The sequence below is a fragment of the Anopheles stephensi genome, chromosome 2 (genome assembly GCF_013141755.1).
Source record: "Anopheles stephensi strain Indian chromosome 2, UCI_ANSTEP_V1.0, whole genome shotgun sequence".
NCBI classification, from domain to species: Eukaryota; Metazoa; Arthropoda; class Insecta; order Diptera; family Culicidae; genus Anopheles; species Anopheles stephensi.
The window spans coordinates 2,324,687-2,351,324 of NC_050202.1; the positions used below are offsets into that span (position 1 = coordinate 2,324,687).

At 48.5% G+C, this 26,638-nt stretch overlaps 4 protein-coding genes across 10 annotated transcripts in view; 3 read left to right on the forward strand and 1 right to left on the reverse strand.

Annotated features, from left to right (window-relative positions):
* Positions 1-16,370, forward strand: part of LOC118503088 (calpain-11-like) — a 36,523-nt gene extending 20,153 nt beyond the window's left edge. For 5 of the 6 annotated variants that reach the window (XM_036035972.1, XM_036035975.1, XM_036035976.1 and 2 more), the window contains exons 3-11: positions 10,046-10,078; positions 10,321-10,562; positions 10,636-10,838; positions 13,849-13,989; positions 14,059-14,212; positions 14,283-15,188; positions 15,304-15,766; positions 15,830-15,885; positions 15,950-16,370. In XM_036035972.1, coding sequence (XP_035891865.1) covers positions 10,046-10,078; positions 10,321-10,562; positions 10,636-10,838; positions 13,849-13,989; positions 14,059-14,212; positions 14,283-15,188; positions 15,304-15,766; positions 15,830-15,885; positions 15,950-15,976 — 2,225 coding nt within the window. In that variant the 3' untranslated portion in view covers positions 15,977-16,370. The remainder of the gene's footprint in view (positions 1-10,045; positions 10,079-10,320; positions 10,563-10,635; positions 10,839-13,848; positions 13,990-14,058; positions 14,213-14,282; positions 15,189-15,303; positions 15,767-15,829; positions 15,886-15,949) is intronic. The other variant, XM_036035978.1, reaches the window with a different exon arrangement.
* On the reverse strand, positions 11,025-13,318 carry LOC118503089 (glycoprotein-N-acetylgalactosamine 3-beta-galactosyltransferase 1-like). Its single transcript, XM_036035979.1, has 3 exons — positions 12,339-13,318; positions 11,637-12,272; positions 11,025-11,574 (listed from the first exon to the last, which is right to left on the reverse strand). The coding sequence occupies exons 1-3, from the start codon at positions 12,358-12,360 to the stop codon at positions 11,147-11,149; spliced, it is 1,086 nt and encodes a 361-aa protein (XP_035891872.1). The 5' UTR covers positions 12,361-13,318; the 3' UTR covers positions 11,025-11,146.
* A 573-nt stretch (positions 16,371-16,943) lies between the features above and the next one.
* Positions 16,944-21,530, forward strand: LOC118503090 (glucose dehydrogenase [FAD, quinone]-like). 2 transcript variants are annotated; one of them, XM_036035980.1, is made up of 4 exons: positions 16,944-17,029; positions 17,301-18,013; positions 19,201-19,421; positions 19,492-21,530. In XM_036035980.1, the coding sequence occupies exons 2-4, from the start codon at positions 17,367-17,369 to the stop codon at positions 20,589-20,591; spliced, it is 1,968 nt and encodes a 655-aa protein (XP_035891873.1). In that variant the 5' UTR covers positions 16,944-17,029; positions 17,301-17,366; the 3' UTR covers positions 20,592-21,530. The 2 variants fall into 2 exon arrangements, with proteins under 2 accessions (XP_035891873.1, XP_035891874.1); XM_036035981.1 differs by having other exon boundaries at positions 16,944-17,013.
* Positions 21,531-21,918: 388 nt separating this feature from the next.
* On the forward strand, positions 21,919-26,581 carry LOC118503093 (glucose dehydrogenase [FAD, quinone]-like). The gene is made up of 6 exons (XM_036035987.1): positions 21,919-22,645; positions 22,717-22,937; positions 23,008-23,825; positions 23,896-25,245; positions 25,308-25,963; positions 26,070-26,581. Exons 1-4 carry the CDS (start codon positions 22,035-22,037, stop codon positions 24,094-24,096), a joined length of 1,851 nt encoding a protein of 616 aa, XP_035891880.1. The 5' UTR covers positions 21,919-22,034; the 3' UTR covers positions 24,097-25,245; positions 25,308-25,963; positions 26,070-26,581.
* Positions 26,582-26,638: the final 57 nt, after the last annotated feature.

Sequence of the window (26,638 nt, forward strand, 5' to 3'; positions counted from 1 at the left end):
CAGACCACCAAAAACCAGAAACAAGAGCACGACGGTGACTCCCACCCGAAACTCCAGGAACACCGTTTTGGAATGGAATTAACAAACGAGGCTACCCTCAACGGGGGGAGGGTGAGGGCAAGAATGAATTCATAACCGTTTCAGAAGGGTCGGTCACACTGTAAATCATCCTCCCCATTTTCCGAGCTCGGATTAAAAACAAAACAGACGCTTATATAATCCTCCCTGCAACGCCGATGGACGGTGTTGTTTATTAATCCGCTTTTAAAACTGTTTGACCTACTCGACGAATTTCGTACCCTGCCGAAACGGAGTCGGAGCAGAATTGGGCCACCACTTCGGGTAAAGCTCATTTAGCGGCACGCGTTGGTCTAATTTTGTTTCTTCCTCCACTCCACTCAAGTCTCTGGCGCTGGCTTCAAGAAGAGACACCGATCCGGCAAATCCGCTCCGAAAACAAGAGCCCGACACAATGGAGCACATTTTCACACGCCCGGTTCGTTATCGGAGGCGGAGGCGTTTCCTGCTGCAGACACAACGCAAACGACATCTTCCTAAAGCGCCGGGGTAGGGTCGTAGGGTCGGCTCGGGAACAGACAGACAACTGCCCTTCCAACTTCCAACCTTCAACTGGGTCAAGTGTTAATGAAGCCCACGGTGCAGCGGCTGCATCGTTTCGTGCCAGTGTCACTGTCATTAGCGATTGTTTATTTTGATGCATGCCAACGCTCTTAATGGCTGGTAGCTGTGGAAAGCACGGCTTGCGCTTGATTTCTGCACTCACTTATCAGCATATCAGCAGATGGAGAAGAGCAGAGTAAAAAACTCAGAGTAAAAACACGGTAACAATTGCAACGAATCTGCAACAGCAGTGGCGTTGTACGGTGTGCATGAGCTGTTCCATTCCATTTTCATCCAATTTCATCGTGCGGAATGATAACTTCCTTCCTGTGTGTTATTCGCATTTCGGAGTGTGTTACGATTTGTCGGACGATAAGCCGACGCTTGTTCATCTTGATTGATGGTTAGGCCCGGTGCACGTGACTTGTCCCCCCTTCATCCCCCGCTCGTGGACACGGAAGCACATGTTTGCTCGTTTTGACATTGAGCGTGGAAAAAAACATACTCATTTCCATTGCCAAGGTGGGTTGCTTTTTATTGCTATTTCAAAACAAAATCCTTCAACCGGAAGGTTCGTCGCTTGATGAAGCGCGTTGAAGTCTGTTGTATTTTTATTCACAAAAAATAGGGAAAATGTAAACCAAACGATCGAGCCGAATGGAAAAGCGTGGGAAATTGTACGCACCTCACTCCAATTGAAGCTCATGCCCCGTGCGGGGAACAATATTAATGACTGCACGAGCTTGGTACGATTCACAACTCAATCACGCCGGCTCCGCCCGAGCCTCCGCCACATGCTGCAACGTATCGCATGGTTAGGATCCATTTCGCGGTGTGACGTGCGGCTGTTTCGTGTTTTCCCATCTCGCTATCATAAATATAAGAACGCGCCTTCTAACCTTTTTGTGTGTGCTCTGTTTGCTGTTCGCACCTGACCCTCTGGATGGTTTCACACATCGTTTGCACAGCTTAAAATACGACCTTTCGATGCCGAGCACGAGATCCCCGAGAATGATTCCACGCGCTTTGATCAATCGCGCTGGGTTGCTTTCTTTGCCTTGCTTCGCTTCGCTGCCAAACGCTTCTATTCTAAGACCATGTCGACGACGGGCCCTATTCTACGATTCGATGCGCGTACGCCTTTTTTTCCCCCGGAGAAGTGGCGCAACAAGCGGGGGAATGGGTGGAAAAGTGAAAGGAAATTCTTGTCGGTTGCGTACGTGTGTGTGTGTGCCTGCATGGGAGGGAAGGAAGACTAAACGGGGTTGTTTTCCTCTTACCCAGTTGCTGCTGATCAGCATTACATCAGAACATTAGCAAAAGGTTTGGAGGTTCTTTTCTCTCATTAGATGAGGATCGTTTTTCATGCCGCTTTGCAAGGTACGGCAATTAAAGTTCGTTTTTCAATTGAACGTGACTATCTACTTTTTTACACTATGTACGTGAGAGAGAGAGAATGGCAGGTTGTGTTGCTCATATTAATTGCTTGTTAGGTTTAAAAAAATCAAAATTCTTTATATGTTCAATAAAAAAACCCAAAAAGACATGCAAGATTAGCGAATTTCCGCAGTTTTATTTTTAAAGTGGTCTATTGATTAGCGATACTCACTTTTTAATTTTTCGTTTATTCACAAAGAACTTACCATAGGCTTGTGTTGAGACTAGGAGGAGCACATAAGAGTCGCCTTTTTATGAGACCAACTTCAAAATGCTATAAAAATGACGAGGACAGGGCCCATTCCATTCATAAGAATCCAATCTGAAAACTGCCCTGCTGACGTTCTTACACATCATTTGCTTTGACTCGCAGGCACGTTACCCAAACCCCTAAATCTGTCTCCCAAGCCGTCAACTGTCTTCGGAGCCAACCCAACCGCTTAGGGAGTGTATTTGAAGCTGCTGCAACATTTCGCAACAATCTCCTCCGGCTGTAACGCTATCCTCGAGCACCGTAGCACCGGGCTGGGAGCAGAAAGTTCAGCGCAGGCTCCCTTTGCTGCGTTATGTTTGTTTGTTTTCTGTTAGAATCTGACACTCCACGTCGGTTCCGCGTTTCATCGGTTGGTTGGTACGTTCTGCTCGGCCGGGCGCATGGCAGATCCTATTGCTATCTAATTACGACCCGGGCCGGGTAACACCCAACCCTCTCTCTCTCTCTCTCTCACTTCCGTGGACTTTAATCCGATATTTAGACTTTATTTTGAAAGCTGACTCCAACGCACACACACGCGCGGGCGCGTTCACGTACGCCCAGCCGCATCCAACGATCCCGTCAATAATGACATTTGCAGCTTGACAAGTTGTCCCGCTGCATTGCTTTGCCATTTGCGGTGAGTTTTGCGGCGGGCGCATTTAAACGTTTTAGCCAAATTACCTGCTGGCCACGGTTCTTTGGTGGGTGCACCCGATTGCAGCTCGACGTAATCCGGAAGCGGGCGCTATAGGGAGTAGCTGAAAGAATGAATTGCACGCACACAAGAGAGAAAGAGAGAGAGAAGGAGACGAGTGGCACGCAATATTTCTTCTTTGGGCCGCACCCTGATTGTTCAAACTCCCCCGAGTGCGTGCCAGAAATGGAAATGGAATGTTTTGAAAAGCTCCGGCTCGAAGATGCTTCTTAAGAGACTTGTCTAGCATTTTCCATTCGTTGCCTAATAAGCTCTCGCAAGGCTTGGAGCCCCTAAAGCGAGCAGATAAAACCAAAACATTCGTACGCCAGATCAAACACACACGCACGCTCGCAATGTGGAACAGGGGCGTACCGATTGCGTGTGGCATTTGTATCGCCCAGCTGCTCGGAACGGAACGCTAAATGGAACAAATTTAGCAGAAACTTCAACGATACTGCAAGCGAGGAACGTGGGACGTTCGGGAATGGGGTCCTTTACTCGCTTGACCTTCCCGGATTTGATATGAAAGAGAGCAGAAACGCCTCCCTCCTTCTCATCTGCTCTCTCTCTCTTTCTCTCTTTCTCCTCTGCTTATCAGCAGTTATTTAACCAGCAAGAGGATTGCGTGTCGGTCGCGGAAGAAAAAAGACGTTGAAAGGAATTTTTATTGTCCGACGCAAGTTATGTTTTTATTTCGATCTTAACCCGCTCTCCGATGTTTCGTTTCGCTTGGTTTTTTTTACAACCGCGTAATGATTTAATGGAGCCTTTTCAACGCATCAGCCTTATAATGTGAAAAATATTCGATTGAACATAATTGAATCCAATTTAAATATAAATGATCATCGATTTAATCGTTAACGCTTAGGCCTAACCGAGCGTTTGATGTGTTTGCGCAGCTCGCAAGTTAATCATTAAAATGCAATCTACAGCACGCCACACAAACGCTTAATGCTAACGGTACACCCTGCAGAGAGAGAACGTTTTACAGATGCGGAAGCTAGCGTTTCATATGCCACCATGCGGGTTAATTACGAGAGCAAACCCGAGTCGGTGCTTGTTTTTTGTTTAAGATTTTTAATTAAGAAAGAAATGCTCTTCGTTCTGATGGATGCCCGCCCGGGAAGCGCCTTGTGGGAAAATGGTAGTGAAAATGTGGTTTTTCCTTCATCATTTTTAATCGCCTCGCCGGTCCCGGTACCGGGCGGTGGTTCTTTCCCTTTCTATTTCCGATCGGGTTCCGTATCAGATGTAGCAGATGGTCAGGATCGAACACTAAAACACAGCACCAGCGCCGGGTGCTCCCACAGCATAATTACAACCGTGAACCAGCGTGGCACACAGACACACCTGAAGCACTGTTATTCACTGTTTTTTCCCCGAGTGAGCACTGATTTCTGCTGCAAAAATCCGCACCCTCAAACGATCGAGGTTAATTTCGACTTACGACTTTGTAGCCGAACAAAACCATAACAACGGACCGGGCTGCAACACAACGCACCCAATTTTCGTTTAACCATTGCCAATAAACCTCAATTCCCTAAACACGACACGGTTTTCGGTACGGCTGCGCTTCATTTAACCCGCCCGAACCGGCGGACTCCGAAGCTTTCGAGTTCAATAGTTCACAAAACCTCCCCTTGTGTGCCGTGCGAGTGGAAAGTGATGATCTCCGGTTTGGCTTCCGTTTTTCCTTTACCCCGGGCCAAACTGGCTGCTCGTTTGGCGCTTTTTGTTTCACTGTTTGTCGGTCTGCGGACAAGTGAATCCGCTTGCCGCAATAAAAGAAAGCGGCAGGAAAAATGGTCGGCATCACCTTCTGTCTGCGAATTATTTGCGCACCATTATGTGGCTTGAAATGGAAAATTCGATGTGTTGTTTTTAGGGGAATTTTCCACCTCCGAAAGAAATGAAACGGAAAATGTTTAAACATTAACACATTAGGAGAGCAGAAAAACCTCAGGCGCGTGTGGCCATCGCTTCACCGTGGTTTTTTAGCCTCCTCTCAACTTGCTTAGATCTCTAGCGTCATCGATAATCAGATAATTGGATCTTGATTGCTATTATTTTCCCTCGCGTTGCATCATCGCCATCATCATCGGCCACGCTCAAGACGCAGTTCCCAGGTGCCGTCCAAAGAAGTCGTACGACCTTTTCGATGAGATGTGGTGTTTTTTGTTGCGTCGGAATAGGCGTTGGATTAATTTCTATGTTTGCATAACCGACGCTCGAAGACGATCGATGCAGTTTTTTGCAGTTGAGTTGGGAAAGCCGGGAAAGGGCTACTTACCGAGTTGTGCAGCTAAAGAGATGGCAAGGGTGATTTTTCCTCCAAAAATTGTGATGCTTAGGTAAGAGATTGATCATCACAATTTTTGATAATCGATGCATAAATTACAGCTGTCAATAAGGCGAGGTGAAGTAATGTTTGATTATTTATTTTTAACTCGCTTTTTCCCACACATCGATGCTCACACTCCCTTCAATGGACTGCTTAAAACTGCACCTCAAGACTTGCAATCCGGGTCTCTGGGTTTTCCTTTCGTAGAGTTATCAACAGACGATTGCGAGATAGCACTTTCTAGGTCTCGCAGCAATCGCTCCTCAAATCTGCCTAAAGTACTGAGAAGTATCCTAAAAGCTTTCTCCTTGTAGCTAATAGTCGTTATAAAATATTTATTTAATTTCAACAACATCTCAAGCCGATTGACAACGGGAGCACAATTCTGCACGTTTAGCTCCAAGCGCGAGAACAAAGAAACATCCCAATTATGGCAGCAGCAAAAGTCGCAGCTCCAGCAACTCCAACAGCAGCAGCAGCAGCAAAGCGGAACATTTATGCATCCGAGCACGCACCGCGGCTGTCTCCACAGTCCTCCGCTCCGTCTCTTGCTGCCCCCCTGCCTCCCTGTCTTTCGCTAGTTCTTGTAGTTGCAAAATGTCTGCGCACAGTGCGCCAAAGCCAAAACCCAACTCCCAACCGGAGAATGCTGCCGAATAAGGCAAACCCTTCTCGGCTGCGGTGCGGTGGTTCACGCGGGTTCGTGCAAGGGCTCGGGCATTAAAAGATATATTAACCTCAGCGCTCATCGTACGTGGAACCTGCTCCAGAAAGGGAACGGTAATGATTAAAGCTCGCCACTGCGCCCGACAGTTTTCCCTTTTTGCTTCTGCTTCTCCGTCCTTTACCCAAACGCGCAAGTGCTGGAAGAATTTTCATTCAGAACTCGTTCGCTCGCTGGTCGCTCGTTAATCTCCCACTCCTCCATTCCATAGCGAACCCATAAGGAACGGTAAGGCAATCGAGAGAGAGAGAGAGAAAAGAGCGAAAAGGTGGTTAAGCGACGAACCTTCTTTTTTTTTTTGTTGGTTCGTTTTCCTTTCTCCATCCGGATTCGGATTGCTCCTGTTAGATTTATCTGCCGGGAGTTCAATTTAGCCTTTCTTTCTTTGCCTCGTTTAATGAACGTCCGAAGTGTCGATGTCATTTGTACAAGTGCTCGCCCGATAACAAGCCCCGATAAGCTCGTAAAGCACCGAGCTTAAGAAGCCTTCACGTGCGAGGGAAGTGCATCCGGGAGGCGCAAGGGTGACCACCGAGCTTGTCGATACCTTTGGGCAGATAACGACGGCCTGACGGTTACATAACTTCGGCCGGGCGAAACTGCAGCCTCGCTAGAATCCGTCAGCAAGAAGCGAACCCCCTTCGGAGGGCACGGAGGTCAAAGTCTGCGTTCCTGCTGGTTGGGCGAGGCCACCGGTTGGGTAAATGGCGCTAAAACATGGGTTCGGAATTGGAGCCGGATTCCTCCACGTGCTGCCGAGTGCGGTCGGTTGAGAATTGAAATCAATTCGATTACGGTGCTGAAGCCTAACGGAGCTTGGCGTTTGGGTTGGGCCGTGGACCATGCAGAAGCCCAGAACCTGTTTGCACACACAGAGCTTGTGCAGTGGGAACACTTTGTGTTGTGTTTTGTTTTCGCGCTCCAGTACAAATGAGATATGAGTGTATGGTAATAAGCATGAGTTTTATTGGAAAATTGTACCGAGGTTTAACACCCCAAGAATGAGGGATAGCGAGCGCACGAGTTTTGTTTGATTAAACGCGTCATGTCTCGACGTCCCTCGAGGGATCTTGCATGAGCACTTCAGCATGACATAGTTTAATAATAGGAACACACCCTGTTGAATGTATCCTTGCCTTCTTTCCCTGGGACACACTGGTTACGAAACACGGTATCGAGCTGACTCACCCTGCCCAGAAAGCCCTTGCCCAGTAGGTCGGGCCGGGCTCGAACGGATAGGATTCGATGCAACCGATACGGCTTCCGTCGTAGACCGAGAGGACCATCGATCACTGCTCGGTGCTCTCAATATCTAGCGTTAGTGTTGTTACATTGTTGCCGTCTGGGAGGTCCCCCGACGGTGTCCATTTTCTATGGCGGCCGGTGCATAAATAATACAACCCACTGATTTGTCTGCATCAGGAAGCAGCTGAATAGGGACTTTTGCTGCATTCATCAATCAGCGTAATCGGTTCTTCGAACACCCAGCCCTATCCGTACTCCAAAGCGAGTTGAGTTCGTTTAATGACCTCGTCCAGCTATATTGTAGAAAGCAGAGGGAGCAAGTGGAGATGCTTTCCCTGTCGAATCAGTTTTATAATAATAATTCGCATGAAGCATGTCCACATTCGCTCGTCCATCCACTTGCTGCCGTTGAGAATTAGTATTAAAGACAGCTTTTCCGTTCGAAAAATCCGACATTACAATTATCCGCGTGAGAGGAATAACCTCAAAAATGTAATCAGCATTTCCTTCTTACCGGAAATTCCTCAAAAAAAGCGACACGCCGCTTATGATTCCAGGGAGACATTTAATTAGCCAGTCGTTTAAGTCGTTTGTTTTTATTAGTTCGTCAACCGAAAGGCACGCCGCACCCCGCAGATCGATGACAAATGGCCAAAACAACGGCGGGCCTTTCATTTTGATCTGATCCGCCATTGTTCCGCAGTCCGATGCTAATTTCCACCTATTAAATTCCCGCTCGATCCCACCCGTGTACATTGGGCGTGACGGAACAGGGCTTAGGATTTCCACGGAACGTCGGCGATTAGAATCGGCCCGGCGAAGAACTTAACCTGCAGGCTTAAGTCTCAGGCAGTAAGCGTTACCCATAAATCAATTACTCGCTGACATTCGTAATCGCATCTGACGCGGTCCGGACCGTGTCGTCACATCGAGCCGCTCGGGTCACATTAGACATGTCTCCAATCTTTGGTCCGGATGTCATAGACCTCACTGGTTTCGCTGCCGAAAAATGGTCATTGCGGATTGCGGGAAGATCAGGGAGACTAAAATCAAAGACGAGTGGCCGATTTGCTCGTGATCTTATCAGCCGCTTTACTCTCCCAACTATTGTCTCAATATCCTAAATTATGTCTTCATTTTACCTCCGGAAAAAAGAGACTCTCCACGCTTTTATGATCGCTAGTGCCCCAACTAAAGATCACCGCTTGATCACGCTTCCTGTCACGCTAGCCACTTTCTTTCGCGTTGATTTAATTTGCAAAAGCCGAAGACTCCAGCGTCCACGTCCGGCACGCGGGACGTTTCGATAAACATCGCCAATTTGTTCGCCTCGGTGCTGTTGGTGAGTCCAGCGCTCCTACCGCGCACACAAATTGTCGAGCTCCAGCTGCTGGGCGGTCGATGGTCAGGTAAATCGCAGCAGTAACAGCTTGTCCTACATCTTTCGCTGCTGGCCGAGAGTGGACGGATCATCTTCGTCTTTGGTGTTGTCCCGCAGGGCTAATGAGCAGAAATTGATACACTTTTATTGCTCACGAGTGGTTAGCTCGGCTGCGGACGTCCATTACACCGTCCTGCTGGTCTTTTGCTAAACGAGCCAGGTAAATGCTTCTGACCACGGGGCTTGTGCGACCGGGCGACTGCACCACAGCTGGTGAGTTGTTTTGGAAAACTTCAACTTTGGAGGCCCTCGGTGAAGGTGAAGTGGTGTATGCAGTTTGCTGCCCAGTCCCGCTCCAACAACGCCACCGACAGAGAGGGAGGGAGGGGCTCGATGATTCATGCCGCTTTTATGGCTCCCAAGCATGGTGCCAAGCATGGTCTGGAGTGGGTTTCCGTCCGTGGCGACCGGGAATTGACATTTTCCCATGCCGAGGTTAGTCATGCACGCTTGTTTGGAGCGACGCTTGAAAAGACGAAGAAAACTCGACCCAGAGTAACGAGCGTACAAGAGCAGATCTTGACTTCTCTCGTTGTTGTTGGGGAACCCAGCTTGTTTCGACGGTGCACTCGCTAGCCTAACCTAACTTTACTCTAACGGACTCCGACCCCGAAAGACATGGAGAGACACACCATATGCTGCCTAGTGCATACGCTTATCGTGCGACTAATTTTGCTGAATAATTCATGTCAAATCACTGTTGTGACAGTAGTGACTTGGGCCATCATCCACGTGGGCTCTGTTAGCATCGTCAGGAGGAACCTTATGCTTTTTACGGAATCTGTGACAGCATCTTTTGGACTCGCGTAAAGTTCTTGATACAATCTCGACTGGTTTGATTAATCGCTCATCAAACCTTTGTGGCATCCAGCATTTTCCATCACTCAATCTGTATTGCCCTCAAAAAATCTTCCAAAATGTTTAAATTGCCCCCCTTTTTCACTCGCAAAACCATTGGCGGTTTTTTTTCCGGTAGCAACTTTGGTTTCTAGGCCAACGCAAGTGTCCTAAGTGTATGTGTTTAACGATCGTGCTCGTGAAAATCGGTAGCGCCGGACACGAGACGAACCGAATTGAGAGCAAGTGTTACAGTGTCAAAAGAATCGAGCCCACTTGAATACGCTTCCCTTGCTTCCTGCTTCTCGAGTTCCACGAGAAAGCGATAATTTTTACACTCACTAGCCTCAATTGACTTTTCTCCGATCGTAAACGATCTCATAAACGCCAAAACCTCACCGCCATGCATTCATGTGTGCCTTCCTTCTGTGTTTTTCCTTTCACAGGTGAGTTCACTGCCACGGACAAGTATTACACAAGTAAGTAGCTCCAACACTCACCCACATACTCACATCCATCCGCCTGTTCATGTGATTGATTGGCTCTTTTGTGGCCAGTGAGCATCGTTCCATGGCTGTTCAAATAACTTTCCTCCAATTCATCACTTTTCTTTATTGGCGGCCACTTTTGCCGGGCGCACACTCGCGCTGAGTCAAATGCTCGTGAAATGGATTAATTGACACTGTTCGACACTCTCGCTTATGCTCTTTTCCCCATTCAGACGGTGTTGGGCCGAAGCTACGGGGCTGGACCAATGGCGGTATGCAGGATCATCAGTCAACACTGTCCCGACCCCGATCGGCCGAGGTCATCACGGCGAACGGTAACGGCACGCTACCGAACGGACGTCACATGAACGGAGTTCTCACCCGAGGCCCTGGAGGACTGCACGAAGACCTGGAGTTCCCTCCAACGCCACGAACACTGTCCAAGAAGAAACAAATCGTCTGGATGCGACCTCACGTAAGCTTGTGCAGTCTGCTCACTCGACGTACGATCATTCATTCATGATTTGTTTACTCTTTCACCGCTGCAGGATATGTGTGCAAGACCTCAGTTTCGCATTGCTCCACCGGGAACACCACTCACCGCTCGAGAACTCCCCGAACCAGTGGGACCCGGTGACCCTAGCTTACTGGCGGCGCTTGGATGCTTATCGCAACTGCCCAGACTTCTGGAGCGTGTCGTCCCACCGGAACAAACCTTCGACACGGCCAACGGATACTGTGGAATGTTCAAGTAGGTGTTAAATTTATACGGCGAACTGTTATCACCGCTTTAACGATGCTACCATTAACAAATTTACTTGATAAATAATGTGTGTTTGGCGATGAAACGCTTCGTATTGAACAAATACGCCTGAATGTATGCAATCCGATGTGCGCGAAGCGTTTCTCCTGCGACACTAGTCGTATCGAAGCAGCATTTTCGTTAAATTTCGTTTTTATTTACACAAAACACTTATTGAAAAAGAAATAGGAGATATTTCAGAAATTTTCTGTCAATCTTTGAAAATGACTAGCTTAGAACAACCAAATTGTAACACGCTACGATGATGATTCGATAGATGAGGTTGCTTGGTCCATCGATTCCATGCTAAATGTATTCGTAGTCGTTTCCGTTCTCGGCCGTAAAGTGCTTATGGGGTATGGACCCGCAACGGCTCTTATTTCGTCTAGTGTTTTCGCTTTGGCCAACGGTGGATACTGATAGGTCGATCCCCACGCATGCAGATCGTAGATCAGGTAGTCCATCATGTGCATATGGCTCCCGGGTATGTAGTGAAAGCTGATGGCTAGATCCGAGCAGCAATTCTTACCGTAGTAAGGTTTATAGTACGAGTATTCGTTGTACCAAAAGCTAGGATCATCTGGCTCGGCCAGATGGTAGATGGGATCCATGGGAAGGAATCGCTTTCTGCCCAAATGGTCCCGCGAATCGCCTGCCGTAACGTTCACGCTCTCCATACACTTTCCTGTGGATGTAAAGGACACGTGACTTTATGCAGCTGAAGAGATTAGGGATCAATCTACCAACCCATTTCAAGATCCTCCGTGTCGTAATCAGATGAGCAGTTTTCCTCATCCTGCAGTGCTTGCTCGTAAAAACGTCTCAGTGCTTCCCGGCTAAGGACGTACCCAGCGCCGCCAGAGAAATAGCCTTGCTTCACATATTCCGGATAGCGGAACTTACTTCCGAAATAGATCGGCAACTCCGGTGAATATGGGTAAAGAAAGTAGCGCAGGTTCTCCACCACAACGTACGTGTCGTCATCTGCCTTTAAGAACCAATCGTACTCCTCCAGATGATGAGCGTAAATATATCGGAATGCCTCGCGTGTCTTATTCCAGAGGCTCTCCCTGCCTTCTCCAACGGGCAGCGCAATGCTATCGATAGTGGGATCAGCCACGGAACTCATGATCAGAAGTTTATTGCATCGTGTGCCCCAGGTCGCTTTAACGTGGATGGCTTTATTCTGATGGTTTGCAGGTGTGGTCATTACCCAGCATAGCACACGAACCCTTTCTGTGATGTTCATAACGGGAGCCTGATGGTTGGTGAGTCGATATGAGCTCTCCATCGTTGACCAATCGTGTATCACTCTCGAAAGAATCCAACCACATAGGATTCCAAACAGAAAGTGACAGTATCGAGGACTTATGGCTAGGGGTTCTGCGAATTTTAGGATTTTTATTAGCTCACTCACTCTCAAACACTTACATCACTCACTAAACTTACTTTTGAGCATTAGTTTGTACATATTGAAGCGCAGTTTACAGAATTTTCAATTCGATTTGTTTCTAAACATCACTTCTCGACACTCGTGTCACAGTTTCATCACAAATTAATTACCATCGCACACGATCGCACACCGAACAAAGCGATGAACTAAAGTCGATAGCCCATTTAATGCCGATTGACTCCTTGACCGATAGAGCGACGATGCTGCACTGTAGGAAACATCTTCGTTCTTCGTTGCCGCGGTTTGATTAATTAATTCCTTCGTACGAGCCGCACACTCAGACGACGAGCTGCACGACACACGGCACCGTACGCGAATGATATAAGCGCCGATGGGATCCTCCGGGCCCGTTCGACGATCCTCATCCCGCGACAAGTCACGAACGCTTCTCACCACTGCACAAACATCGATCGGCTGCAGCGAAAGTGAAGAGGTCACACACAAGTCAACCGACCGAGGGGAGGCTCTTATCCAGCTGAGGTTTCCGCAAGACGACTAATCGCGATTTGTAATCGGTTAAGGTTTGTGAGCGAGTGAGAGAGGTGACCGAACGTGGCCACATTATCGACACGATATGCCCATCCGGGGTATGGAGAGGATTTGCACTTGTGTCAACAACGCATCTCCCTTGGAGCGAAGAAGATGTCACAGAACGCATGCCCGCGCGTAGACGACTCCAGACGGGAGAACCGTACCATGGAAATACTGGTTAGCCTTGGAATATTTTACTGCCGCTACTACAAGTTCGCGCGCTCGATCGGGCCGTTAGATCCGCGTTTGATAGAAGTTTAATTGTCTTTGATGAGTTTTGGCTGCAGAATGAAGTGAACCCATCTGTTTCGTTTTTATGACTCTCGAGATACGGCACGCCGCGCCAAGTCAGGTCATTAGGCCAACAAACCTGTCTTGCCTGTGGTGCGTTGGTCCGGTTCGATTTCGTAGCTACCCGCACTCGTATACGGTTGGGCTTCAATGTCACCGCGAATTAGAGAAGATGGGTTTTATGTTTGCGCTGTACACAACCAAACAAGAGAGACATATCTCACAATTGGCGATTAAGTAATCGGGTAGCTAACGGTGATGCGAGACAGGTCGTTCGGTACTCCGCTTACAATTTGTCACCTCCGACAACCGCGTGTTGTGCCGCGCTGGGGCAGGGGGGGCAATCGCTACTTGAGGTGTAAGTGATGGGAGTGAGGATTTTAACTTCGGGAAAAGTGCACGAAGCATAATTCAACGAGCAAATCATGACGTGCTGTTCGATTGCGTTTGATTTGCTTGGTGCTCTTTTGTGGGAGAAATTACGCGTCACGACACGATGTTGATGGTTTGTTGGCCTTACTTTTATGAGCTAATATTTATATGTCAATAAGTGGATGTTTTGTTTGAGCATACACAATGTTGCACCCTTGTAAGGGCAGCATAAACAGCATTAGGTTGATCAGAAAATTTGTAGGTTTATACTGGATATAAAAAAGTTATGTTAATTGATGTTCTTTCCGACAGATTCCGCTTCTGGCAGTGGGGCAAATGGATAGAGGTGCGAGTTGATGACCGGCTGCCCACTCGTGGAGACCGTCCAGCACACATGCACTGCGCCCAGCCAGACATCTTCTGGGCGGCTCTGTTGGAGAAAGCATACGCCAAGTAAGTCCTGTGCCATTTGCTGAGCTTCTTCCAGATTCCAGAAATTGAATCATTTGCTTCCTTCATCAGATTGTATGGAGGATATACCTTCTTGAAGTACGGAACAGTGGGACGAGCCCTCCAGGATCTAACGGGAGCAGTCGTCCAGAGTGTGCCTCCCAGTGGACCTCTGTTAGGTGGAGCTGTGCCCAGATCTACGCTCTTGATCGCCATTAGTGGACTGGTGAGTACCGTTGGAGTCTCCTCTTGCAAGAGTTATCCCCCTCATCGTGTCCTTTTTGCACCATTATCAGGAAAAGGAGACCAAAAGACGACGCTCAGGATTGCTGACGGAACACCCGTACTGCGTAACCGGACTTGCCCGAGTGAGAGCCAACTCGAACGACTCTGTCACACACAGCGGCAGTGGCTCTTCGGGTGGTGATACAAGCCTCATTCGACTGCGCAGTCCCTGGATCGGTGGCGAATGGGGTGGTGTTTGGTGTGGAGCTTGGTCCGAACGAAGCTGGGAATGGAACGCTCTAAACGAGCGTGATCGAGAACTGCTCTCCTCGCGCTCTTCCAATGACTGTGAGTTCTGGATGTCGGTGAACGAGTTTCTAACGCGCTTCGTCGTCATCTGGCTGGCACACATCGGACCGGACGATTGGGCACTCGAGCCGGGACTGCACACACGCGCCCCCTGGCGAGCAGCACTTGCCGTACGACAATGGCGCGCCGGCTTTAATGCCGGAGGTCCACACAAGTTCATCGAGACGACCGCCACCAACCCTCAGTTTCGCATCCGAGTTCCTCCGGGCCATCCGTCCAAGGCGCATGTCGTTGTGGCCGTGGCACAGAAGTACGAATGCTACCGTAGCCGGAACTACGAGGATGAGGAGATCGGATTCACCATCTACGAGGTACCGCCAGGGATGCAGCGTGTTACACCACAGTACGTGAGCGAGCAGATGCCGCTAGACTTTGCGCCACTGTCGAATCTACGCGAGATCGCAACGTTCTTCGCGCTGCCGGCGGGTGACTTTGTGGTGATGCCACACGCGGCACAACATCGCGAGGGTAGGTTCCTGCTGCGAATTTTCGCCGATCAGCACACGGACGTATGGGAGGTGAATGAGGAGAATCTGGTGATACACAACATTGCGGCGGAGTTTTGTGACGAGCGTACGATCGATGCTGTAAGTGGTTGTTCCAACGTGGTAATTAAACGCCTGAAGGCATGCAATCTGCAATACAATACTATCTGCTTTTATATTGAAAGGATTTCTTTGGGATTACGATTATACTTTAATGTCCTTTTCTCTATTATTCTAGCGAATCCTCTACAAACTACGCGCCCGCTATCCTCACGAAATAGACGCCACTCAGCTGCAAGCCATCCTGAAAGCGCACGGCGGTAACAATCGAGGATTCCGAGGACTCGGAGGCATCAACTGTGGCCCATCGTTGGAGCTCTGCCGCGGAATGCTAGCGTTGCGGGATCCAGCTCTCGGAGGACGGCTTTCCATCGAGCATGTGCCGGCGCTGATCGGCTTGATGCGATTCTGGAAGGCCGCATTTCGACGCTGTGGCCCTTCCTCTTCCGGTACGGCCACGCTCAGTCGAGGGATCTGGGCGTCGAAGGTGTCTTCCTACTGCCTGCGTGGGTTGCTGTGGGCTGGCGGAGCAACGGCGAGTAATAAAGTGCTCGAAGCGCTTGTTAGTCGATTCACCCGAAGCAGGCAGATAACGTTGGAGGGATACCTTCTATCAATGGCACGATTGCATTTGGCTCACGGTAGGTTTACTCTTCGAGGATGCATTCGAGGGCAAGCTAGTAATGAGAGAATTCACTTCACAGAGCGCTACCACAGTCTGGATGCCAAAGCAAAGGCGAGCCCACTATCGTTGGAAGAGGTAACTACTGCTTCTTGCATCAGAAAGGATCTGTCTTACTATCTCCATCTTCGCTCCTTTTCAGATGATTCTAATGACAATCTACTCGTGAGCTTCTCAATCCAATCCGCAAAACAACGTGAAAAGAAAATCAAAAAGTCGACTTTAAAAAAACATCCTCATCACCAAAGAGACACGCACCTGGAAGGACGCATCCGGATCATAACCAATCGTTTATTGTTTTTTGTTTGGTGTACATGAATGCTGGCGTGGCAGGAACGTTGTATGTAGTATGTGAGTGTAAAATTGATCAAAACACCCCCATGAGATCATCAGCAAATAGTAGAACAATTATGCAAAACAAAAAACGCAAATAGCAAATAGTAAGAGCAGCAGCGTGGCCAAAACCGAAGCAACAATCATCCAACATGAAATGCAATATTAAGTTAAATAGACTGATAATTAAATAAATGAATATTTATGAAACTCGTTACATGATAGAAATACTAGCAAATTTGGGCTTGTTGAAGTTATTCGAAAGAAAAAAAAGAGACTTTATCGAGAGTAAGTACATTCTTCAAAATTAAAGATTTATATTTAAATAATTAGAGTGAATAGTATCACAAGACTAATTATGCATTTTATCACCAAAACAAGTCTTAAGTCTAACGTTTAACCTTTGAAATCATCCCAAAAAACTATCTTCTAGAAGAAAAAACAAGGTTTCACATAATTATCCAATCAAGTGCTCCACCTCAATATTGAAAGTCATGAAACATGAAATGAATAAAACATTAGCCTTCAGCTCCAATCTCCCGAACGCATCGTAGCATGAAATATTGCACGAAACCGTTGGACAATTCTTCCAAGTTGCACAAAACCCGGCTTCTCGATGCACACACGGTGCTTGGAGCTGCATGTGCATCATTGGTTCGCTTGTATGCAACCCAGACCCACCATGCATTTCTCTCCCCCAACACTCGACTGTGCAGAAACCAGATCAGAAGACATGCAGCATACTCATCGATGCATTGGGTAAAAGTGCAGCACGCCGTGGTGCGCAGTTGCAGATTACTCTCCGAAAGCGTTGGGCGGTGCAAGTGCGTTCGCGAAATCACTGATCGGTGTGCTCGGGGCGGCATATTTGAGGTTGGCCAGTGTTACGGTAATAGTAATGTTTACGGAAAGGATAGCAGAACGGCTGGACGGTTGAAAAAAGTCGTCTAACTCGTGACTAGTTCGTTTACGTAATGGTCAATGTTTATGCAGCGACCGTTACAAGTCGTTTGGTGATCAATTTTAAATCTCGTGGCTAGGAGGTGACGTCTGCGAATAAGCGCTCTACATCTGGATTGAAGTTTGCGATTAATAATTGGTGATATTTTTCTAATCGAAAGTGTTACGTCTCTCAACTCCAACTTCAATCTTCTCCTTAGGCAGTAGACAGCAATCGTGTGTGGAAAAGTGAATGTGAAGTTATTGTAGAGGTCCTTTAGTGAACCATGACAGCATACTCCATGATGAGTGTCGTGTTCTTCCTCATCTTGCTGCTGGTTACAACACCAGCACACTCCTTCGCTCACACCAAACACTCCCAGCCCGAAGCAAGTAATCTTACCGTCGGGAACTTCATCGACTTCTCCCAATGGTTGGGTATCGACTATGGTCAACCGACTCTTCGCAAACGTTACGATTACGTTATAGTCGGTGCAGGTCCCGCCGGAAGTGTCCTGGCGACGAGACTCACCGAAGATCCAGCCGTGACGGTGCTGTTGCTTGAAGCTGGCCGTGCGGAGATACCTCTCGTGACCACCGTCCCACTTGGGGCTCCGAATCTTCAATCCACCGACTACAACTTCGCCTATGAATCTGAGGTTCAAACGCGCGGCTGCCTTGGTCTGTGGGATCGCAAGTGTAGTTGGCCGCATGGTCGCGGTGTCGGTGGGTCCTCTATCATCAACTACATGATCTACACGCGCGGGAACCGACGGGACTACGATGCTTGGGCCGCGGCCGGCAATCCGGGCTGGAGCTGGGACGAGATGCTGCCGTACCACATCCGCTCGGAACGTGCGAACATTCGAGACTTCGATCGGAATGGGTTCCACGGTCGGGACGGTCCACTCTCCGTCGAGGACTGTCCGTACAGGTGGGTAATTGTAGTGTAAGCACCGAGGGAAAACCTGATTGACTGAGTTAGACGCTGTGACCAGACGGTCAGAAGGTAACTGAACTTTTAGAATGCATCAAACGCTTTGATGGGTTTGCTCGGCTTGCAGGCTTGCCGACACGCTACAAACACGCGCGTATGTTTATGATGCTCATTAAAAGCACACATGTGTTGTGACCGGTAAGCCACCCAGCCTTTCGCAAAGTCAATTTGTGGAGGTGTCTAATGTTTGATTGACCATCGGCGAGTTGCAAAGCGTGGTGAAACTAAACCGGTTCCCGATAAACGTAATAGGCGAGAGGAAAATTTGAAATTTCGCTTTTCATACCAGATCATCGCTGCTACGTGAAAAATCTTGAATAATATTCGCTCAAGCAAATCGGTTCATCGGTGCAGTGTTTCGTCACCCGTAATCACACAACCCATTTTATTTTTATTCATTTTTTATTGGCTTCTTTTGACATACTTTTCATCAATCGGTACTGGCGCACTTGGTTCGCCGATCATCTGTTCCTGACGCCCAAAGAGGAGGAAGAGTGCACTCTCTTTCCTTCTGCGTCCTTTCACTTTTTTTTCGCATTACGTGTCTTAAAGACGCAAGGAAAGCATGTGCGTAAGGCGGCGTTCTGTGTTACCGTTTTATTTCAATGTCTTTCGTTTCCCGCCAAAAATTGCTTACGGTGGCCCGTTTTTTTTTTGTCTGTCCGCCGATTACCAGTAGTAGTAGCGCATTGCAGTATTGTCAGAAGCACGTTATGCAATCCGTTTTAAAACTGCTCCAAGGGATGGGTTCATTCCTGTTTTGCACCGACGGAGTGTAATGTATCAATTCAGTAGTTTTTTTTTTTAATCTTCAGCGTCGGTTCAGCTTTGTATACTTTTATTTCGTTTGATTGAATTGACCTTGAACAAGCTTTAAAAAAAGAGGCGACAATGACGAAGGCTTTATGATTCAGTTCGATTTTGTTTCGCAGGAACGATAAATCGACAAAGCTCTCCCGTATGCGCCTAAAAGGTATGCAATCTGATGTCCCACGTGTTTGAAGAGCCGTTGTGGTTCGAACTAGGCTCATTGTTTTTTGACGCTTAATGCATATATTTGAATTGCCTCAACTATGTCTCCATCCCCCTCACCGCTCCCCTTCACCCCTCTTCTTCTTGAACAGATCAACAATTGCAACCACCTTCGTCGAAAGTGCACAGCAAGCGGGCTATCCTTACCGCGACTACAATGCCGGTGACCAAATCGGAGTGTCTTTCCTTCAAGCCAACACGCTACAGGGTCGTCGTGTTACCAGTGGCAATGCTTACCTCTACCCTGCCCGGAAGCGTCCCAATCTGCACATCCTTACCCGCGCCTGGGTGACAAAGGTGCTCATCAATAAGGGTACGCGTTGCCTTAAAAGGAAAGTCAACTGAAGTGATTCATTGCAGCGATTACCTCCATTTATTTACAGCTACCAAAGAAGCTACGGGTGTGGTATTTGTTCGAGACGGCAAAACAAAGTCGGTAAAAGCTCAAAACGAAGTTATTCTGTCGGCGGGAGCGTTTGAAAGCTCCAAGCTGCTGATGCTGTCCGGAATTGGTCCGGCGGACCATTTACAATCGTTGGGCGTTCCCGTGCTGCAGGATTTACCGGTGGGAGAACTGCTCTACGAACACCCGGGCGTGTTTGGGCCGGTATTTATCGTCCGCAAGCCGATCGATAATTCGATCACCCTGGATGGAGACATCAACTTTAGCAACTTCATCCAGTACCTGAAAGGGCGAGGCGTGTTCACAACCAACTCGGTGGAGAGTTTGATGTACGTGAAGTCTCCGGTGGCCGCGAGTCCCGATCCAGGCTTGCCGGATGTGGAGGTGATGCAAGCGTTCTCCTCGATTGACTATGACACGGGTACTGGAACACCAAGGGCTTTCCGGTTAACCAACACCACGTTTGAGGGTTACTTCCGTCCGATCATGAATGTGCGATCGTTCCAGTATCTACCGATGCTGCTGAAACCGTACACACGTGGCAAACTTCGGCTCAAGTCCACCAATCCTTTCCATCATCCCGTATTCCAATATCGCTACTTCGAAGACGATCGAGACATTGAAGCCCTCGTGTACGGTATGCAGGAGGCGATCCGTGTTACCTCCCAGGAACCCTTCCGTCGCATCGGTGTCGAGCTGTACCGCAAGCAAGTCCCTGGCTGTGAGCAGTATCCGTTCGGAACTCATGAGTATTGGCGATGTCACGTCATGACCTTGACGGCTACCTTCCACCATCAAGTTGCAACCTGCAAGATGGGTCCACCGAGCGATCCGGAAGCGGTCGTAGATCATGAGCTACGGGTGTACGGCATGCGAAGGCTACGGGTCGTCGACATCGGCGTAGTCCCATTCCCGTTCACAGCACACACGTCCGCTATTGCGTTTGTGATCGGTGAAAAGGCAGCTGACCTGGTACGGGATGCGGCCAGAAAGGAGGACTACAGAAGCAGGGAAAAGCATTCCTCCCGACCTCCTGCCCATTCCTTCCTCTGGTCACCATTCGAATGGTCATTCAAATAAACAAATGGGCGTTGTCAGGCGGACAGCTGCGTGACCTTTCACCTACACGCATTTTACCTCTTAAGGAATAGTAACAATAATCTCATCACCCAAGGAAAAAGGTCATCTCGCGAGGAGCGCACTATGTACAAAACAGCTTCATCCCGATTAAGATTGACCCCGTGCTGGATTCCTTCGAGTGGCTTCCATAAATCCTCCGAATCGGTGTTAAATAATTCGGTACGGCGCGATTTAACGCAAAACCGAAAAACCTTGGCTCCCGTAGTGCTTTGCTCCCGTTGATTCGGTTGCGGTGCGGTTGGTGTTTCGTAATGCCAAAAATTATGTTACAATCTTGGTGTACCGTACGCAGAGGCGCCAGGTGCGAGCTGGTAATGTAAAAAATCCACTGCCACACAACGGCAAACGGCGTGGATAAATGAACCGAAGCATTAACATTGGTGGGAGCGGGCAGTTCGCATTATGCTCGGCCACAGCTATGCCCTGCAGCGGCCACTTGACGACATTCTTTGCGTACACCGGTGCAAGCTACGCTCTGGCTGTGGCAACAGGCGTCAACACCATTTGACTAATCTACTACACGTTTGCCCGATCCACCTATGAGCCGTTGTGGGTGGGTTGGATACCTTACTCTCAAGCCGTTACAATATTTTTTTCTCGTTTACTAACTCTTTTTCAGGAATTATATTGTCTATTCTATTGCTATTGAATATTGTATAAAACAACGTGCATAAGCAACCATTATGGAAATGTAATCTACCCTCGAAATTGAATTACAATTGTAGCCACTAAATAAAGTAAGACTAGGTTATTGATAGCACGCGATCGCAAATGATCGAGTCTATCTCTTTAGCATAGTGTGAAGGGTATATACAGGAGTCTACTGGTAAGGACACACGCATAACAGAGTAGTGTAAATAAAGCGTCTAACCTATCGATTTAAATAGCAATTAAATGATCTACTCACCCTACAATAATTGACACCTCCGAAATCGCCAAAAGCATGACGATCGTTTACAACCGATCGATCTTTTTGGATCACATACACACGCGCCAAAGCGCACCAGCGGACAAGGCCAAATCGCTCCACTTTTCTACTTCGTGCCGTAGAGAAACGTAAGCACGAGCGGGCCAGCACCGTGTGCCATGTGTGCCCATCGATGCATCCCGCATGCACATGTGGTTCGTGTCGAGTGCAAAATGTAGTGGCAAGGTAAGCGCCAGAAGTGCGTAACGACTCTACTAGCCGAGCCTCCCGCCACATTCGCGGTATGCGGCAGCGCCCGATATTGGGCCAGCTACGATGCGCCGTTTGATGAACGAAGCAATTTCGACGCTTTATGCACGATCAGATCGTAGCTAACCGTCAAACGATGCGGTACGGAGTGTGACGAAACGGCTGTTGGGTCCTAAGAAGTGATAGCGTCGTACAGACAGAGAAGAATGTTTCGATCGTGCAGTGCTGTGATATATTTGCTCCTGCTTCTAGGAGTCGTTCAACCTTCCCTATCGTTGATTAGTCTGGGAAATATTACGAGTCTCATCTACGACGCGAAAGAGATCAACTATGGACGACATACGCTGCTGGACTCGTATGACTTCATCATAGTTGGAGCGGGTCCTGCAGGATGTGTGCTAGCGAATCGGCTCTCGGAAGATCCCTCAGTGACAGTGCTATTGCTCGACATCGGTAGGGGTGAGATCCCGCTGTTTACGGACTCACCGCTTATTGGACCGATACTTGCGTCAACCGATTACAATTTTGGATACGAAACGGAGAAGCAGCAAAACGGATGTCTCGGCTTGCGTGGTCGGCGTTGTAGTTGGGCGCATGGTCGTGGTGTCGGTGGATCGTCCATCATTAACAATGTGATCTTTACGCGCGGTAATCGACGAGATTACGACGGATGGGCTCGGGCGGGCAATGAGGGTTGGAGTTGGAACGATGTGCTTCCGCTGTTTAAGCGAATCGAAACGGCCAACATTCGTGATTTTGGTGATAATGGGTTCCACGGTACCGATGGTCGACTGTCGGTGGAAGACGCTCCGTTCAGGTGAATAAAGGAAGGGTATTGATTGGGTGCCGTTTATATGGATCGCACTTCTTCTGTCTATCTTTGTGCAGAACGGACATCGCTCGGGCGTTTGTGAAGAGTGCCGAGCAGGCCGGTTATCGCTATCTCGATTACAATGCTGGAGATAATTTGGGGGTGTCGTTCCTGCAGGCACACACACGCAACGGAAGGCGAGCTACGGGAGGGAACAGCTACCTACGGGACATAGTGGACCGGCCTAATCTTCACATCGTAACACGAGCCTGGGTCACCAAAATTCTCATCGATCCCGGTAAAACGTCCATGGAACATATTTTAAATGCGCGACGTTAGAACCTGTCTCTGGCACTCTTTACTTACAGATACAAAAACAGCTACCGGCGTGCGTCTGCTGCATGAACGGCAATATCACGAGGTAGACGCTGACCGGGAAGTGATTCTCTCGGCAGGAGCTTTCGAGAGTCCCAAGCTGCTGATGCTTTCGGGCGTTGGTCCGGCAAAGCATCTGCGACAGCATGGCATTAAGGTGCTGCACGATCTCCCCGTCGGTCGCAAGGTGTATGAGCATGGCGGTGTCTTTGGGCCGATCTTCATCGTCCGAGAACCCACCGATAATCTTGTTAGCTTCGAACAGCTTACCAATGTAGGAGAGTTTCTACGCTTCCGCAATGGGTCTGGGCCGCTCACATCGAACTCGGTCGAGAGCCTCCTGTACGTAAAGTCACCGTTTGCCGAAGATCCCGATCCCGAATATCCGGACGTGGAGGTGATGCAGGCGTTCGCATCGTTCAGCATTGACACTACGCCTGGAACGCGCAACGCCTACTATCTGACCGACCGGATGTTCAACGAATACTTCCGACCGTTGGCAAACACGAGGAACTTTATGTTCCTGCCAATGTTGCTAAAGCCACGAGCGGTCGGACGGGTTGAGCTGAAGTCAGTTAATCCCTTCAGCCATCCAGCATTCCGGTATCAGTACTTTGAGGATGATCGTGATGTTGATGCGGTGGTGTACGCCATCAAGGAGGTGATTCGCATCAGCACTAAAGCACCGCTCAGGAAATTTGGCATCGAGCTGTACAATCGTAAAGTGCCCGGATGTCAGTACATGCCGTTCAACACGATCGACTATTGGAGATGTCACGTACGCCACCTAACGGCGACATTCCAGCATCAGGTAGATCGATGTATAAAGCGCACAAACAGTGCGCAAAGCAAAGTGTTAATCGTGTTTTTGATCTTCTCAGGTGGCCACTTGCAAAATGGGACCTCCGGAAGACCCTGAAGCGGTCGTCGATAATCGGTTGCGAGTGTACGGCATCAAACGATTGAGGGTGGCTGATGTCGGTATCATCCCGGAAGCACCGACTGGGCATACCTGTGCGCACAGTTTCCTTATCGGAGAAAAAGCGGCGCAAATGTTCAAGGAGGAACATCGACTGCACTAACCTATTTCTCCGATCTCTATGGGGCTCCAGCTTTGGGAGCCATGAAAAGTTGAGGGAACTTGTTTCGAAATACGCTCGCGATACAGCACACGTCTTCTATACGCACGATTAATGACACTGAAATGTTGGGGGAAAATCGGCTCCTATAGTCACGTCAAATCAACGGTTACCAAAGACAGCCATCAATCTGGCGCGACCTCATGTACGCTCCCCACCCGTGAAGAGTGCCGGAGATGAATGAAATTAATTATCCGTTGCCACACGCCGTTGGGTGTGGAGAATATGGAAACGGCAAGATAAACGATGGCTCATGGAAATACTCATCTAACGAAGATTATTACGGCAATCGATCTGCGATCGCTTTTTTTTTCTCTTTTTCGTGGTCTTTCTTGTGTAAAAGTAGGCTCGCTTGAGTAAAAATATTGAGCTATTTTTAGCGTGTCACATTCCAATGTTGCGGACAGAGTTCATGATCATGTTGCACAAAACGAGCTCCATGCGTGACGCTACAGCGCTGGACGCATTGCGGGACACCACGCGGGCTTGTTTTAAATTGGACGCGAGCAGCTCCAACAACATCCGTTAGTGTAAACTTCACGCCGTTCCGCAGTGTATATACTACACCTTACTGCAGTCGCACCGGTCAGGTACCATTAGTTCCTAGCAAGCAGTGCAAGCAAGCGCAGCCTTTCGTGATGAGAAGAACGGGATTACTAGTGATGTTAGTCGCGGTTTTAGTGGAGCGCTTTAAGTGTTCGTGTGCCGCTGCATCATCCAAGATTATTCTAGACAGTCACTTTACGTACATTATACTGGGCGGGGATCATGTGGCGGAAAGCATCGGGAGGTATCTCTCTTCCAGGGATACCAATAAAACGGTTCTAGTACTTAAGGGTAGCCGGTGTAACGATGTTCTGGAACCATCCGAACCGTCCAAGCTGTGGTTGGAGGTGTCGTACCTCTTCGCCGAGAGTGCACACTACCTGGGTTACGAGTTTATCGATCCGTTTCTGCACGGTTCTAAGCCGGGCATTGCGTTCACGAATCAAACTTCAAGCTTCATCCCGCCGCTTCAACAGCTGTATGCCGTCGATCCCAATCTGAAGATGCTGACTGATGCTAGACCCCAGAGAATTATCTACAACAAGGGTAAGACATGAAGGTGACGTATGGATATAGAGCCGGGTATGTAACAGCATTTGTTATTACAGCATCTTCAACAGCGCTAGGAGTGGAAGTGAGCATCAACTTTGAAACACATTACCTATTCGCCAAGGAACTCATAATAGCTGGAAGATGCTTGGAAGACTACCAACTGCTCTCGAAGGCGGACATTCTGGCACGCGATACTCTAAGCAAGCTTCTCGACGAAGTCCCTCTAGAGATCGCTCTCAAAAGCCCAATCATTGCTCCGATCTTCACGCTCAATGGAAGTCCTATGATCGGCCCGACGCCTCCCAACGAACAGCCCTATTGTTTGCTCGCTACAGAACTGTTCATCGAAACGCTTTCCAAATCTGGAACCGATCAAACCCTTACCTCCAAACAGGGCATACAACCGAACGCGAAGGTGAACATTGTCCTAAAGGAGCAAGCCGCTCAACGCTGGATAGGATTTAATCCTTCCGTCATCTATCAGGAGTCAGCCACGGAGCTTAGCGATCCTGCAACGATACTGAAAGTGCTTGCGGATACAATTGAAGTTTGCATGAAGTTAAGCACGAGTCAAACATTTCAAAAGCTAGGTCTATCGCTTCAACCACACCAAATACCAGACGCGGCCGCATCAGCCTGTCCACCGAGCCAGACCGACAGCGTGCTCTGTTTTGTAAACTATACGCTATCCACCGTATACAACAGTGTCGAGGTAATGAACTTGTGCCCGCACCAACCGCATCCATCCATTGACCCTGGGCATGCTTTAACCTTTCCTTACGTTTCAAACTGTTTTCCTTGTTTTGCGATCGCCCTAGGACCCCCTAAACACAGAGCCACCACAGTTCAAAATGGAGCACCTAACGGAAGACTTTCGGCTGAAATCGTCTCGAAATGTACGCCTGCTTCCTTTTGGCTTGACAGCACCCTTTCTGGAACATTGGTGGAAGCGGATATTTTCGCCAAGGAAGGTGATACGAGAGTACACGACCCGGATCGGTATCCTGAGTCCGGACCAGACGCAACTCAACGGCTTTTCGATGGATGCGCTGCTGGAAAAGCTAAGGGATCGATTAAAGGTGATTGGAAGTATGCCGCCTAGACATTAGATAAGGGACAGCTGCTGAAGGCGTGTGCTTCTTCGCGAGCGAACCATGATCGATGGCTGCCTATCTGATAATGGCTTTCGTCGTTGAAGTACAATAGGGTATAAGCAATAAGCATAAGACGACTGGTGGATATGAGGAGGCATTGGGAGTAGAAAGATCGCTTTTATAGAAATATCAAATAAAATACGTTTCAGTATGACGTTTGATCAGAAGTAGTAAAAGAGTGGAAGTAATGTTTATTATTTACAAATAGATATATGATTGGAACGCACGGCAGG